Genomic DNA, 14,831 nt, shown 5'->3' with positions numbered 1-14,831 from the left:
CTAGAGAGATTTAGCATACCGTGATCCGCGATCCGTCGTTAAAAATGAACTTTTCACCTGCATTATTACAACGTAAACAAAGAAAACAATATATTATTATAGTTATCGAAAGTTTTAGTTCAATTTTTGTGCTGCGACTTGGCGAGAGGCGTATAGACGAGTAGACGAGTAGACGAGTAGACGAGTAGACGAGTAGACATGTTACAGTATAGTAGAATACTTTATTGAGGTCCAACACATAGGCGCCTAATACATTGATGGCTTGCTGGACGAGCAGACGCTGTTCTTCACCCTCAGCACCAAGCCAGTCCACCCAGGTTCAGATAGTATGGGAGGCGAAGGGAAAGAAACCCGATTGCAATGCAGACGCTTACTATGACGTAGCTGTTTTGCTAGACGTGTGAAGAAATGGAACGCACTCAATAGATCGATTTTTTTTTTTTTTTTTTTTTGCGGCGGGGTAATATGCAATTGTATGTATATCTATCAGTACCACCGGCTTTCTTTACCATCGATGGGTAATTTTTCAATGCGCCTTCAAAGCTATCGTCTTACTAAGTGTCATGACAGCTGGGAATTGCGCGAAGCCGATGACCGCTAGAATTGCTTGGTCCTTGTTCATGCGCCTTTCTTGGGAAAGCAATAATAATAATTGGTTCACAGGAAGGGAAAGGCGCAGTATCTGTCACACTTGCTATGTGGACACCTGAACCGCGCCGTAAAGGAAGGGATGGAGGTGGGAGTGAAAGTGGAAAGAGAAAAAGGGGAGGGGAATTGACTTTCAGGAAATTAAGTGAAAGGCTTGGTTCGGTTTGCTTAGTGGGTTCCTCATCCTCGAAGGATATGGAGTACTCCGCGGCGCGCTGCGTTTCGAAGGGAAGAGCAGTTTTCCGCAATCGCTACACGTGAAGAGTTCTAGAGCGGTTCTGGCATGCCATAGAGGAGGATTCCGAATGATTTCGACGACGTGGAGATATTCACGCGCACTTAGATGAGAAGGGTGGCAGTTCCTGGCCCCACGGGGCTGGGACGGTAGGTCAACGCCGCTTGCGGCGGAGGCTAGCCAGCCACAGATTTTTATCTGTTGTAGGCCGTCATTGCACCCACCACCGCTTCGGTGGTGGTGGGCGACGGCTGTTGTTGCGGCACGCGTCTTTCTCTCCCTCTTTTTTTCTTTCTTGCCTATTTTGTCTTCTGTCCGCACGAGGCAGCGGAGGTGGCTCAGCTACAGAGCCAGTAGCAGGCCCGTGCATTTTCTTTTCTTTCTTCCTACAGCCACAACAACAACAACACTTAGATCGCACACACACACGCTCCTTTTTTTTTTTTTTTCAAAAGAAGGAGAAGGGGTCAGACAGCCTAGCCCGGGATCCTGTCGACGAAGGCCGCGATGCTCTCTCGATGAGCTTTTGCTGGCTATCGGAGTCACCTCTTAGCCACTTTTACGGGCTTTCTGTGGACTGAGTGGAGAGCGTTGAAGCTTCGGAGAGGAGATGGGAGGAGGAGTTGGGAAGGAGAGGAAAGAGGAAATTTGAGGGGTTTAGTGGCAGCGATTGAGAAGATGGTGTCTTGCAAGTAGTGACTTTTGCGGGTTGTAGCTTATATGGCCAGTTACGCCTGCTTGCGTCGGGCTTACAGTCGCTTTCGACGTGCACATCCCCACTTAGCTTCGCTGTCCATTCGTATTGGCGAGAATATCTAATTTTTTTTTTATGTTCTTCTTTCATTCCTTTGTTCTTTCCTTTTGAAGGCACCGCGGTTTTTGTTTCAATGCTACTTTAAAAAGAGCGGAAATCGATGAGGCACGACAGCGTCTCTTTTTTTTTTTTGATGCTTTTTTAATTTTCGATCTTCGCCGCCCTGTCGTAGCTTTCTGAGCAACGGAGACAATTCAGAAGTAAATCCAGAGTTTTTAATTCGTGTCACTCCATAATAGGTAAAAAAAAGTATCGGCGTTTTTTCAACCGATGCTTTCTCATTCAACATATTGAAGCACTGCATTGAAATTTGCTGACTGAGACAATTCAGAAGTAAACCCGGAGCTTTTAATTCGTGTCACTCAAAAATAAGTAAAAAAAAAGTATCAGCGTTTTTTCAACCGATGCTTTCTCACTCAATATCTTGAAGCACTCTATTGAAATTGGCTGACTGAAATAAACGACACAACAGACAAAATGGCGTTGACCAACAGACGTTCGCACTTTATTCGGTGAGTCATTCAGGGCAAACGCTTGTCGTCGTAAGGCAAAGTTCATGGCAAAAAAAAAAAAAAATTGGTCCGTGAGGAAAAAAGACAGACGCAGGCTTTTCGCCGACTAAGCACTTCACCAGCCGCTTGTACAAACAGAAATATCGGCACTTGTATCTGTGCTGGCTGCTACTTCGCTACTGAAATTCAGGTTTACAACTACGCCATTCAGCCATGATATTTCGCGAGGCTCAACTACCAGCTTCAACCGAGAAAGTTTGATTGTCTTGTGTTCACATATATTTACACACTACACTTTATTAAAGACAGCAAAGACCTTTGGAAGCCGAAAGCAATGTAGTACACTGTATGCTAGCAATACAATACTGTACCGCATTGCAACGATAATGGACATTCACAGAGAGCACTTAGGTAGGCACACATATGACAGGAGGTTTGAGCCCTTCAAAATATGAAGTTCGGGCAACCTTATTCAGCTTTATCTCAGCTGACATTGCGACATCTCCTCGTAAAGATCCCCATAGACTGCCAATAACCTGTGCGTCCAATGATAGCGTGGAAGGGGAGTTCACTCGTTGGGGGAAAACTGCCTGTTTGGCAAATTCGCCGCCAAATTAGGCCTTCCACTGTCAAGAGTAAAGCACCCCTGATGCATTTTGTCTTTCTGAAGGTATACGAAACGACTGCGACTGCATAAAGGGGAAAGAAAACATATTGTTTGGCATATATCGCTTCTGCTGTTTTTGAGACTTAAGGTTTTATCGTCTGACGAGTGGGGGAGCTCGAAAGACAAACTTTTCCTACATGTAAAAGAAATCTATAGCACTATGTACGGTATCAGTGACCTTATATTCATGGTGCCTCAGTTTCATGACTTCATGCGCATGTTGCCGCAGCTACGTGGCTTGGTTCATCGAATGCCGAGAAGAACTTTATTTTCCTGTGCTAAAAAGAGATGACCGAGTCTGAAACCAATATACATAATATACATAACCAATATGCGTGAAAAGGTTCGGCTGGATTACTTTTTTTTTTTTCGTGGCTACTTTATGAGCTGCTACAGCTGCTGCCTATGGAGTCTGTAGACGTTCCCAAAGCAAACCTCCGTCTCATCTATCCCCCAACCTGTAACTTCTGCTAAATGACGGCAAGCAACAAGCATCCTATTGTAAATACTCACAACCAAGCTAGGGCTACGTAATAAATACTAAACAAACGTCAACCTGTCATCGACTGCATATGCGGCGTGCATTCCTTGCCTGCCTTGAATGAGAAATGTTGGTTCCACTTTATCCATAAAACAACAATGATTCCTCGAATCTTAATAAAGCCTTGGGAAGCAGTCATAATGTGGGAACAACAAAACGATCTTAGCAAACGACGTTGGCACTGGAATGTTCAAGAAATGCCGGGTGCTTGAGATTCCTGACAGAAACAAATGAACAGACACGTTTGGGCAGTGGAAAAAGGCAGGCCGCGTACCAGTCTAGGCAAGGTGTCATAAATGCTGGAAGAGGCAATGATCACCGTGCGATGCAGACAGAACGAAGCGCAGCTCAAAGGAAGCAAAGAACTGCTCTGAAACTTGATATGACGTCACAAAAAAGAAAGGTATGCGCTTCATTCTGTTCAACATCTTGGCTCACCACCTCACAGAGAACCTGCGCTTTCTTCCGGCAGTGTGGGGGAAAACGATATTTGTCCGGCAAGTAGACTCGTACACACCCTCTTTTGTTAACTGCAGCATCGGGCTGTTACTATATAACGTCGAGCGGTGGGTGATGGTCCTGCGTGTGCGGGGTGTGATCCGAGTTAGCGTGCATACATTAATGCTAATGCCGGTGTATAGAAACATTCTTTGTTCAACTGACGCCATTTTGGTCCAAACATTTTTCTGCCCGAACATACGACGTGAATACCGAGCAGTTTTTGTTCGGCGCTTTCCAGCAGTGATTTGTGGGGTATTGACATAAAGAGCCATAAGTACCGCCTTACGTTAGAATCAATCCTTACCACACCAGCTTTGATGGCGCCACGTCACGACGAGTAGCTTAAGCCGTAGGGTCCACTGTGGACACACTATGCGCCGAGCACGCTAGCAATCCTTGCAGAAGAGTAAAAGCCCCGCCGACGTGGAACTTTTGCCGCTACCCTACTGAAAAAGCAAAAGTTCTACGGGGCAATAACCTCACACAATCTCATCAAATCGCATATACTCTCATACGGTGCATATCATTATCATAAAATATCTCCCATAATTTATGATAATAGGCAAGAAACTATGAGATCCTATGCAATTATATGCGACCTGTACGTGATTTCTTATGTCAATTGTATGAGAGTGTGTGAGAAAATGTGAGGTTATTACCTCATACAATTTTTTTCGTAGGGTAGCCACACGTACTCCTCTTTAAAAAAAGCGGGAGAGCGAGTTCACGAACGCTCGACATAAACAACTACATGAAGGCCTCCACCCTGCTAACGCAGAAAACCGATTTGTAGTTCACGGTGAAATTATTTGAATTTCTAGGGCAGGTGACAATACTTTAAGGCAACCCGTGGCCATGCGGAGAAAGATATACAAGATGGCGCCTGTCGAACTTATCTCTAAACCATAGTGAGCTACCATTAAGACCAAACTGTTTGTCACGTAACGTTCTCGTATCGGGCCGCAGTGTAGCCTGATAATCACATGTGATCAGGCAGATCGCGAGCTGCCATAATGCCAGAAAGGCCTTTAACAGGCGGAGCAAAACACTGCCGCGGACGGTTGCATGCGTTCGTGTGATTTGGCTGCAGGACGAAGCAGCCCACGCATTGAGAATCATTGTGTTCGGCAACCCTGTATATCTTGCCCCGCGGTTGTTCTATAGAGTCCTATTGATTAGTCCCACAAGAAGCCAGGTCCGGCAACGATGGCGGATTGCATGAAGTCTGCTGGAAGACGGGCCATCAGATCCGGCGAAGGTGTCTTGTCGCACTTGAAGTTCTTCCTCTTCCGGCGGCAGAAGCCGATTTTGGTGTCAAAGTAATATTTGTCGGGGCACTTGAACAGCTCGGCCTTCTGGGACTTGCCACCCGTGCAACGGTAGAAGTGGACGCAGTCGCCGTCAAATGCGAAGTTGCCGTCCTTATCACACAGTATAAGGTCGTCCAGCTTCTTGGGCTGACGACTGGAAGGCGTCGTTGTAGGTTGCATCGTACTTGCTGCTGGTGTTGTCGGCGATTCGGTCGTCACGGCTGGAGTTGAAGCGACGGTGGTCGGTTCCATTGTAGATGGCGTGCTTGACTCGGGAGTCGTGGCTTCGGAAGGCGTCGTCGCTTCTGACGGCGTAGTGGCTTCAGACGGCGTGGTCGCATCTGATGCCATCGTAGAAGGTGTTGTGACCTGCGGTGTTGTCTCGGATGCCGGAGCAGTCGTTCTGTCGCAGGGCGCTGTTGTCGCTTCAATTGGTTCTGGTCGAGGCGGCGGCTGGGGCTGTGGTTGAGGCTGTGGTTGAGGCTGCGGTTGAGGCTGTGGTTGGGGCTGTGGTTGAGGCTGTGGTTGAGGCTGAGGTTGAGGCTGTGGCTGTGCATCGCAGGGTGGAGCGTCGTGAGGCCAGTTGCAAACGCTGTAGCGTTCGTCGAATACGAGTCCAGCGGGACAGTCAAAGTGGACGGCTGTCAGTCTACCATCTTGGTAAGTGTCAACGCAGCGGTAAAATTTGTGGCAGTCAGCTGGGTCCCGGATGAATCCTTCCCTTGTACACACTGATGAGTCGGCCGGGCGAGGCGGAGGCATCGGATGAGACGGAGGTGGTCGTGGCTGCGGCTGCTGTGGAGGACCAGGCTGTGGCTGCTGAGGTGGACCGGGCTGCTGCGGTGGCGCGGGACCAGGGGATGGGGCACAGCTACCGGCAGCGCTTGGGTCTGAAGAGCCATCACAGGGTGCTGCATCATGAGGCCAGTTGCAGACGCTGTAGCGCTCATCAAACACTAGACCCTCAGGGCAGTCGAAGTTAAAGACGACGTAAGTTGCATTCTGGTAGAAGTCTACGCATCGGTAGAACTTAGTGCAGTCCCTTGGGTCGCGGAAAAACCCGGTCCTGCTGCACTGTGGCCTGCAAGCTTCTCCTGTAGGAGGCTGACTGGGCGGCTGGCTTGGAGGTTGACTGGGTGGTTGGCTTGGCGGTTGACTTGGTGGTTGACTGGGTGGTTGACTTGGCGGTTGGCTTGGCGGTTGACTTGGCGGTTGGCTTGGCGGTTGGCTTGGCGGCTGGCTTGGCGGCTGGCTTGGCGGCTGGCTCGGGGGCTGACTGGGCGGTTGGCTTGGCGGCTGGATCGGGGGCTGGCTTGGTGGTTGTCTTGGCGGCTGGCTTGGTGGCTGACTTGGCGGTTGGCTTGGGGGTTGCCTCGGTGGTTGGCTTGGCGGCTGGCTCGGGGGCTGGCTTGGCGGTTGGCTTGGAGGCTGCCTCGGTGGTTGGCTTGGTGGCTGGCTCGGGGGCTGGCTTGGTGGTTGTCTTGGCGGCTGGCTTGGCGGCTGGCTTGGTGGTTGTCTTGGCGGCTGGCTTGGCGGCTGGCTTGGTGGTTGGCTTGGCGGTTGGCTCGGAGGCTGGCTGGGTGGTCGGCTTGGGGGCTGACTCGGCGGCCTGCTTGGTGGCGCAGGGGCCGCGCCCACAGTCGGCCCTTGGCCGCCTTCACACGGGGGTGCGTCTTGTGGCCAGTTGCAGACGCTGATTCTCTCGTCAAAGACAAGCCCAGCAGGACAGTTAAATTCATAGACGACGTATTGTCCATTTCCAGACGTGTCGACGCATCGATAGAATCTGTGGCAGTCTTGAGGATGTCTGTAAAACCCGGAGTCAGGGCACGAGAGCCCCGAAGATTCTGGTGTTGTGGGCTCCCGAGGCGAAGTCACGTCTGTGGCTGGTGGCGCGGGACCAGGTCCTTGCGGCTGCCCGGCTGGAGGACCTGGTGGTGGTTGTGATCCAGGCTGCCCAGCTGGAGGACCTGGTGGCGGCTGTGAGCCAGGCTGCCCTGGAGGAGGACCTTGCGGTGGCTGCGATCCTGAGTAATTAAAATAGTTGTCAGCTTTACTGTATACTGCATGCGCAAGAAACAAGAAAATAAAATGGGATTCGCTTCGTGATTACACAGGTACAACAGCGTAGATACCAGAATAAATGTTTTCTGGGTCAAAGGGTCTTGCAATGGTAGTTGGAGGCATCTTAATCCTCTAAGCGCGTGCTTTGTGCACAGTTGTGTACATTGCGAACTCGTTGCGTTTTCTGCCACTACACTTCTCTGCTTCAGGCAAGTTCTGTACCCTTTATTTTGCAAACATAGTGATTTTATATTCTCAATACAAAGCACAACATAAATATTTAGCAAATCGCTTGGTTCCAGGTTTTGCGCCGTTTTCTTGCTGACACTCTTAGCTACTGTTACTATGTAAATGATTTTGTTTATGTTGAGTCATGTACATCTTGCAAAGAGAAATGTTTCCACGGTTCCTTGATTTCATAAATGTTGCTAGTTTAATTGTAGATTTTCAAACCATGCTAGATATTCGTAAGAAATTTTGCTATGCGTATAAAATATTAACCATGGCCGTTTTGGGTTCGAAAACCAAAATCCACTTTTTGGAGTCCTGATTATTGCATTTAGGTGGAAGAATGGCGGTTATCTCTGGACATGATAAACGGCACGGGCCTAAGTGTCTATAATGAATGGAATGTCGTCTTCGCTAGAAGTAGAATACAAAATAGCACCTTTACATCTGGAACTATTTAGGATTCTCGGTAAAGCGAGAGTTTGGATACGATAGAAGTCTCGTCGTCAGGGGGAAAAAAAGAAGCAAGATTCCGTAAGCAGAAGATTTATGTGCAATTCCAGTTTTTTTTTTTTTTTGGGGGGGGGGGACATCAGTTTTAATTATCAGTCTACTGTGGGATACTATAATGTACAATAATAAAAGAATATTGACGGGAATTGCTTAATCTCTTGATACGCAGCAAAATATTTATATTTGTTCTTCACTAACGTCGAGCAGTTGAAGGCTGTCGTCGAAAACAAGGGAACATTTATGACGATAATAAAAACGTTAATCGCAAAATGCTATGAATTCTAAATCGCATGAAAATCTGCGGATATATTGATTGTTATAATGTAATTTGACGACATTCAATAAAATCGCCTTCGTAACCGGCTGCTGGTTGAAGATTGCACTTATCCTGAATTTCAGGATATGAAAGTATGGAGGAAGAATATTTTCTTTTCGTAATTTTTTATTGGCAGTGTCCTAAAGCGAGCAGGAATTCCCTGTGGTAGTTTGCTGTTGATACCAAGGGCGGAAGCACTAGGATCATAAAAATTAATAATATAATTAGCATACGGGTTCATTCTGTCGGTATTCTCTGTGTCAATTGTAAATTTTCTTTATTTCTTTGTTCCCTAATGCACACTATACTTTTCTACAGAAATATCAGCGCCCACCTGCACGAAGCAACTTAGTCGTTACCTGCCTAGCCTTATTAGCAGCATAGGTGGCCTTGCTAGCAGCATAAGCCCTCCACAAATTTTTGAGAAGCAAAGGTGCATTACTGGCACACTTTGTTAGTGGACATCTCAACGACACTTAAAAAACACAAATGACAAGCTAAACAATTTAGTTACTAGCTAGCTTTCGCTCTTTTTTTTTTAGTCGTTCGCGCTGCTTTACTGCTGTCATCATTATTGTCAACCTCACTACATCCACTGCAGCACAAGCTAAGAAAAGTGGCAGGTCAGGCTCTGCAAGAGCCAGGTTTGAATGCGCTTGAAAGCAGTTGGCCACGTACGCTAATGATTTCTTGTCTATTTTTAAAGCCACTGCAAACACTTATCGTTAGCCATTGAAAATGCTCTATTTTATTCACTCTTAAGTACAAGTGTGCTTTTGTTGCTATTACGCGCAATCACCGTGACGAGCACAGTCTTGTCGCGTAGTAGTTGGAAATGGTTGTCTGCGACAATACTTCCAGCTTTGCAGACCAAGCCTATACAACAAAGCTACTGAATCGTAATCACATGCCAGGTTTGAAGAACACCGTTCCAGACTCCTTCTCGACGCCGAATGTCAACGGCGGGTTTCAGGCCATGAATGAGCCTAGGCCTTCCCCTAAAGTAAAGCGGAAAGACTCTCACCATCTCTTCTTCGAGTCAGTATATTAACTATAGGCTTTACCACAGCGCCGCCATAGTTAAAATGTTTCGTACTCACTTCCCACAAGATGTTTCTGGATTCGAATTCGCACCGGCAGAGTTTCTTAAATTTCTTTTGGCTTTTTCAATGCACGAAGCCCACATATACATCGTTGAAATTGCTCACCGCAGCTAGTAATGATAGCGAATTAAAAAACTATCCGAGCACTAGTAAGAGAGCTGTTATACTTATGGTACTGACACTCAACTACGGGACAAAGTTTTCCGCTATAGGTACTTGGCTTGGCAGCGCACAGCCGGTGGCTGTGCTTGTATGTTGCGCGCTCATGAAAAAGCTAACAAACAACTTAAGCTAATTGTGAGGCTACCTTTCTATAGAATCTGTTTTGCCGCTGTTCTCGTGGAAATGAGCTCAATATTTAAAGGCGAGTTATAAGCATGACTTCTGCACCTTTCCGTATCTTTTTTAGTGCAAATTCCCCCCTCTTGTATGCTGCATTGGTCTTGTCACCGGTGCCTTCTCACAGGCTCATTTGTGCGTTTGCTGTCGAAACACCTCGGGTAAGATATAATTTTAGCTTACCGGGACTTTTTTCCCTCACGGCGCGGTTGAAGTGTCCGCCGGCAAAATGACTATTCAGCTTATTAACGAGACCACAGCGGCGTGGTTTAAACTACAAAAAAAGTATAGGTCAATATTAAACTATTTCCTTCGCCGGCTCAGGTGTTTACTTTGTTATATTAAAGTTGTTCTACAGTGACGTGACTTATAGCTACCAGCTTCAACATCGTCATCGCATTCTAGCATCAGTTTGCTTTCTTACCAACCACTATCCCTAGGGAAACTTAAACAGTCGCCAATTGCTAAACGCATACCTGCATTTTCCTTGTTATTCTAAATGGCTGCATCTTAGCAGGAGTAGTGGACAATGTAAAATAATTCCCATTTGTTCTAAGGTAGAATATTTGTATACGCTTCGACTGAATCAGCTAAAACATATGCTAGGGCTAAAAAATTAATGTCAAAATTTTCTTCAGTAACCTCTGTACTCGCCAATACCATCAGAGACATTAGCTATCTTAGGATAAGAAGAAATAAACTCTGTTATGATCATTGCTTTACGCATCGTTGATACGCGCGTCGCTAGATCATAAAATGAGCTTTTTATAGTCGGTTTTTCTTCATGCGTACAGGTCTCGCTTTATGTCATCGTATTCAAATTCTGTGCTTCACTTCGGAGACTCTACTCTTTTTTCCTGAACTTGCTGTATCTTACCACCCCTCTTTCTTGCATTATTCTGATTTGTTAAGCGCAGCATTGGAGTGCCTGTCTGAGAAATGGTTACCTGGTGGCACAGCTGGTTGTCCGGATGGTGGAGGCGCTGGCACTCCTCCTTGCCCGGGTTGTGGGCCCGCTGCTTGATCGCAAGGTGCCGCCTGATCAGGCCAGTTGCAAACACTGTACCTCTCATCGAACACGGTTCCTTCCGGACAATCGAACTTGTAGGCCACGTAATTTCGGCCAGTCATGTAAAAGTCGACGCAACGGTAGAACTTCGTGCAGTCGTTCGGGTCCCTAAAGAAGCCGGTCCTGGGGCAGCTCAATTCTGAGGGCTGCCCATTCGGATCTCTCACACCCGGCGTGCCCCCAGGCTGGGGTTGTGGCTGCGGCTGAGGCTGCGGTTGAGGCTGGGGCTGAGGCTGTGGTTGAGGCTGTGGTTGTGGCTGCGGCTGCGGTTGAGGCTGGGGCTGCGGTTGAGGCTGGGGCTGAGGCTGGGGTTGGGGCTGAGGCTGTGGTTGAGGCTGTGGCTGAGGCTGCGGTTGGGGCTGAGGCTGTGGTTGGGGCTGAGGCTGCGGTTGAGGTTGGGGTTGCGGCTGGGGCTGGGGCTCAGGTTCAGGGGAAGTGGGCATGGTGCTGCCTGGTGTTGGTGTCGTGCCATCGGTACTAGTACCCGTTGTCATGGAAGGCGTTGTTCCTGTGCTATCTGAAGGTGTGCTTGCTGGCTCAGTTGGAGTAGTTCCCGTCATATCAGTGGCAGTGCTACCCGTTCCAGAAGTTGTAGGCATACTCTCGGTCACTGTACCAGTGGTTCCAGTTGGAGTTGTTTGAGGCGAGCTCACTGGTGGAGCCGGAGGCTGGGTAGGAGATGGTGCCGGCGGAGGTACGGGGCGCGGCGTTGGTTGCCCGGGGCTGGGTGGCCTGGGAGCTGGAGGCTGAGGAGGAGAAGGTGCAGGTGGTGATGGTGGTTGTGGGCGTGGCACTGGTTGCTCTGGACTAGGTGGGCGTCCACCGGGACTGCCGCCCGGTGCAGGCATGCCGAGAGGTGGTCTTTGGTCGCAAGGAGGAGCAGCATCTGCCCAGTTACAGGTGCTGTAGCGCTCATCAAACACAAGTCCTTCAGGGCAATTAAATTCATATGCGACAAAGCCGTTGCCTGTATCAACGCAACGGTAAAACCGATGACAATTATCGGGATGTCTGAAAAAGCCTTCCTGAGGGCATGGTAGTCTACCGGGACCCCCAGGTTGGCTAGGACCAGATTGACCCGGTTGTCCCGGTGGCACTTGCCCTGGCTGTGCGGGTCCCGGTTGACCTGGCTGGCTTGGCTGTCCTTGCCCAGGAGGAAATGGTGCGGGCTGCCCCGGTTGACCTGGCTGTCCTTGCCCAGGCGGGAATGGTGCGGGCTGCCCCGGCTGTCCTGGTTGGCTTGGCTGTCCTTGCCCTGGTCTTCCTGGAATTGGCTGACCTGGTAGTCGGTCTGGTGGGCGTGGCTGCCCCGGCTGACTAGGTCGGCCTTGACCTGGTTCTACTGATCCCGGTTGGCCGGGTTGTCCTGGATGACTGGGCGTTGCAGGAGGACTTGGCTGACTAGGTGCCTGTGGAGCTTGTCCTACAGGTGGAGGTCCAGCACCATCGCACGGAGGCGCATCATACGGCCAGTTGCATGTGCTGTAGCGTTCATCGAACACTAGCCCCTCTGGGCAGTTAAATTCGTAGATTACAAAATTACTTGGGCTGCTGCCACTAACGCAGCGATAGAACCGGTAGCAACTTTGTGGGTGTCTGAAGAAACCTTCACTCGGGCACGATGGTTGCTGATCTCGGCCACCTTCGTCTCCGGGTGGATAACTAGGACTAGCACCACCAGGTGGGGGCTGTCCTCCCTGCCCTGGCTGACTTGGAGGGCCTCCTTGACCAGGTTGTCCTGGTGTACCATCTGCTGGCACTGGCTGCCCTGGCCATGGTGGTTGTCCTGGCTGCCCTGGCCACCCGCCAGTGCCTGGTTGCCCTGGTATTCCTCCCTGACCTGGCTGTGCTGGCTGACCTGGTCTTCCCCCTTGCCCTGGCTGTTCTGGACTGCCTGGCTGCCCTGGTGTACCTCCTTGACCTGGTTGTCCAGGCCTGCCTGGCTGACCTGGTGTAGGTCCCTGCCCTGGTTGTGGTGGACTTCCCGGTTGGCCAGGTCTGCCTCCTTGTCCCGGTTGCCCTTGTGTAGGCCCCTGTCCTGGTTGGGCTGGAGTGCCTGGCTGACCTGGTATACCGCCCTGTCCTGGACTACCTGGTTGACCTGGCCTGCCTCCTTCTCCAGGTCTTCCTGAAGTGCCCGGCTGGCCTGGTGTTCCTCCTTGTCCTGGACTGCCTGGTCGACCCGGTGTCCCTCCCTGACCTGGACTACCTGGCCGACCCGGTGTTCCTCCTTGCCCTGGACTGCTTGGTCGACCTGGTGTTCCTCCTTGACCTGGACTACCCGGTGTTCCTTCTTGTCCTGGAGTGCCTGGCCGACCCGGTGTACCACCTTGTCCTGGACTGCCTGGCCGACCCGGTGTCCCTCCTTGGCCTGAACTACCTGGCCGACCCGGTGTTCCTCCTTGGCCTGGACTTCCTGGCCTACCCGGTGTTTCTCCTTGCCCTGGACTGCCTGGTCGACCTGGTGTTCCGCCTTGCCCGGGTCTACCCGGTGTTCCTCCTTGACCTGGAGTGCCTGGCCGACCCGGTGTTCCTCCTTGACCTGGAGTGCCTGGACGACCCGGCGTTCCTCCTTGTCCTGGAGTGCCTGGCCGACCCGGTGTTCCTCCTTGTCCTGGGCTGCCAGGCCGACCTTGTGTGCCTCCTTGTCCTGGACTACCTGGTCGTCCTGGTGTGCCTCCTTGTCCTGGCGTTCCCCCTTGCCCTGGTCGTCCTCCTTGTCCCCCTTGTCCCCCAGTTCCACCTTGACCTGGTCTGCCTCCTTGACCGGATTGGCCACCTTGCCCTGGTTGTACAATAGCAGCCGATGGGCTTTCACAGGGAGGCGCTTGGTATGGCCAATTGCAAACGCTATACCTCTCGTCAAAGACGAGTCCCTCGGGACAGTTGAACTCATATACGTCAAACCCATTTCCACCTTCGCGTCTTACACATCGATAAAATCGGTAGCAATTGTAAGGATTACGGTAGAAACCTTCGCTGGGACATGGCAGATTCTGGTTCGAAGGTGCTGCTTGTCCAGAGCTTGGTCCACCCTGTTGTCCTGTGGTTTGATTGTCGCACGGCCGTGCATCGCCCGGGAAAGGTCGGCCCCCAGTTCCTCCAGGCTGACTTCCTCCACTGCCCTGCTGTGGCTGTCCTTGCGGCTGTGTCGGGAAAGTAGGCTGTTCTGATGGGCCAGGCTTTGCGTTTCTGCACGGGCCCTGCACGGCGCTTGGATAATTGCACGTGCTCTGCGCTTCATCCCAGACTAGTGACTCCCCACAGCTGAAAACGTAGACGACAAAGGAATCTGCGCCACCCGAAACACATCTGTAAAACTTATTGCAGTCATCCGGGTGGCCGAAGAAACCTTCTCTTGTGCACTTGGGAACGTCTTGGCTCCCCGTTTGACTGCTTCCGGGAGCTTGTGGATGACCGTGGGCTTGGCCATGTTGCACAGACTCCTGGCTTTCGATTGGGTATGCGCCGGTATCGCCGTGGGCGCCACTGCTGTCGGGCTGACCTTGCCGAATGCTGTCATGAGTATTTCCTACCTGGCTGTGGCCGCCCACAGCATCAGCTCGTGACCAGCCTGAAGAGCCACTGGGGTTGCCTTGGTTCCAGCTAGTATTTCTGGTCGCCTGTTGATGATTCGTCACGCACTCTGAGTAGCTGTACTCAGCGTAGTTGCAGGTGCCTGTGCCTTCGTCAAAGACGAGAGATTCAGGGCAGTTGAACTCGTAGATGCTGTAGAAAGAGTCTCGCTCGTACCGCACGCATCGGTAGAACCTGAAAGAAATATTAAAATACAATTTTCAATGCGCGCGATGCAAAAAGTTTTTATGGCGTAAGAAAAGCATACACTAAATCCTTTACAAATAGTTCTCTCCTCACTCACTATCTGTACACCGAGGCGGTGGGAATCCACCAGCTCGACAGAACTCGTGAAGTTCCTGAATTTCTGCTGCCCTTCATGACTAACACACGCC

At 50.4% G+C, this 14,831-nt stretch overlaps 1 protein-coding gene across 1 annotated transcript; it reads right to left on the bottom strand.

The window, feature by feature from the left end:
• Positions 1-4,777: 4,777 nt before the first annotated feature.
• On the bottom strand, positions 4,778-10,922 carry LOC146189653 (uncharacterized). Its single transcript, XM_084605316.1, has 2 exons — positions 10,739-10,922; positions 4,778-7,255 (listed from the first exon to the last, which is right to left on the bottom strand). The coding sequence occupies exons 1-2, from the start codon at positions 10,920-10,922 to the stop codon at positions 5,094-5,096; spliced, it is 2,346 nt and encodes a 781-aa protein (XP_084461442.1). The 3' UTR covers positions 4,778-5,093.
• Between the last annotated feature and the right edge of the window lie 3,909 nt (positions 10,923-14,831).

The sequence above is a fragment of the Amblyomma maculatum genome, chromosome 5 (genome assembly GCF_055883805.1).
Source record: "Amblyomma maculatum isolate TAMU_Amacu chromosome 5, ASM5588380v1, whole genome shotgun sequence".
NCBI lineage: Eukaryota > Metazoa > Arthropoda > Arachnida > Ixodida > Ixodidae > Amblyomma > Amblyomma maculatum.
Note: the sequence above shows the minus strand (reverse complement) of the source record. Positions and strands in the feature narration are given on the sequence as shown.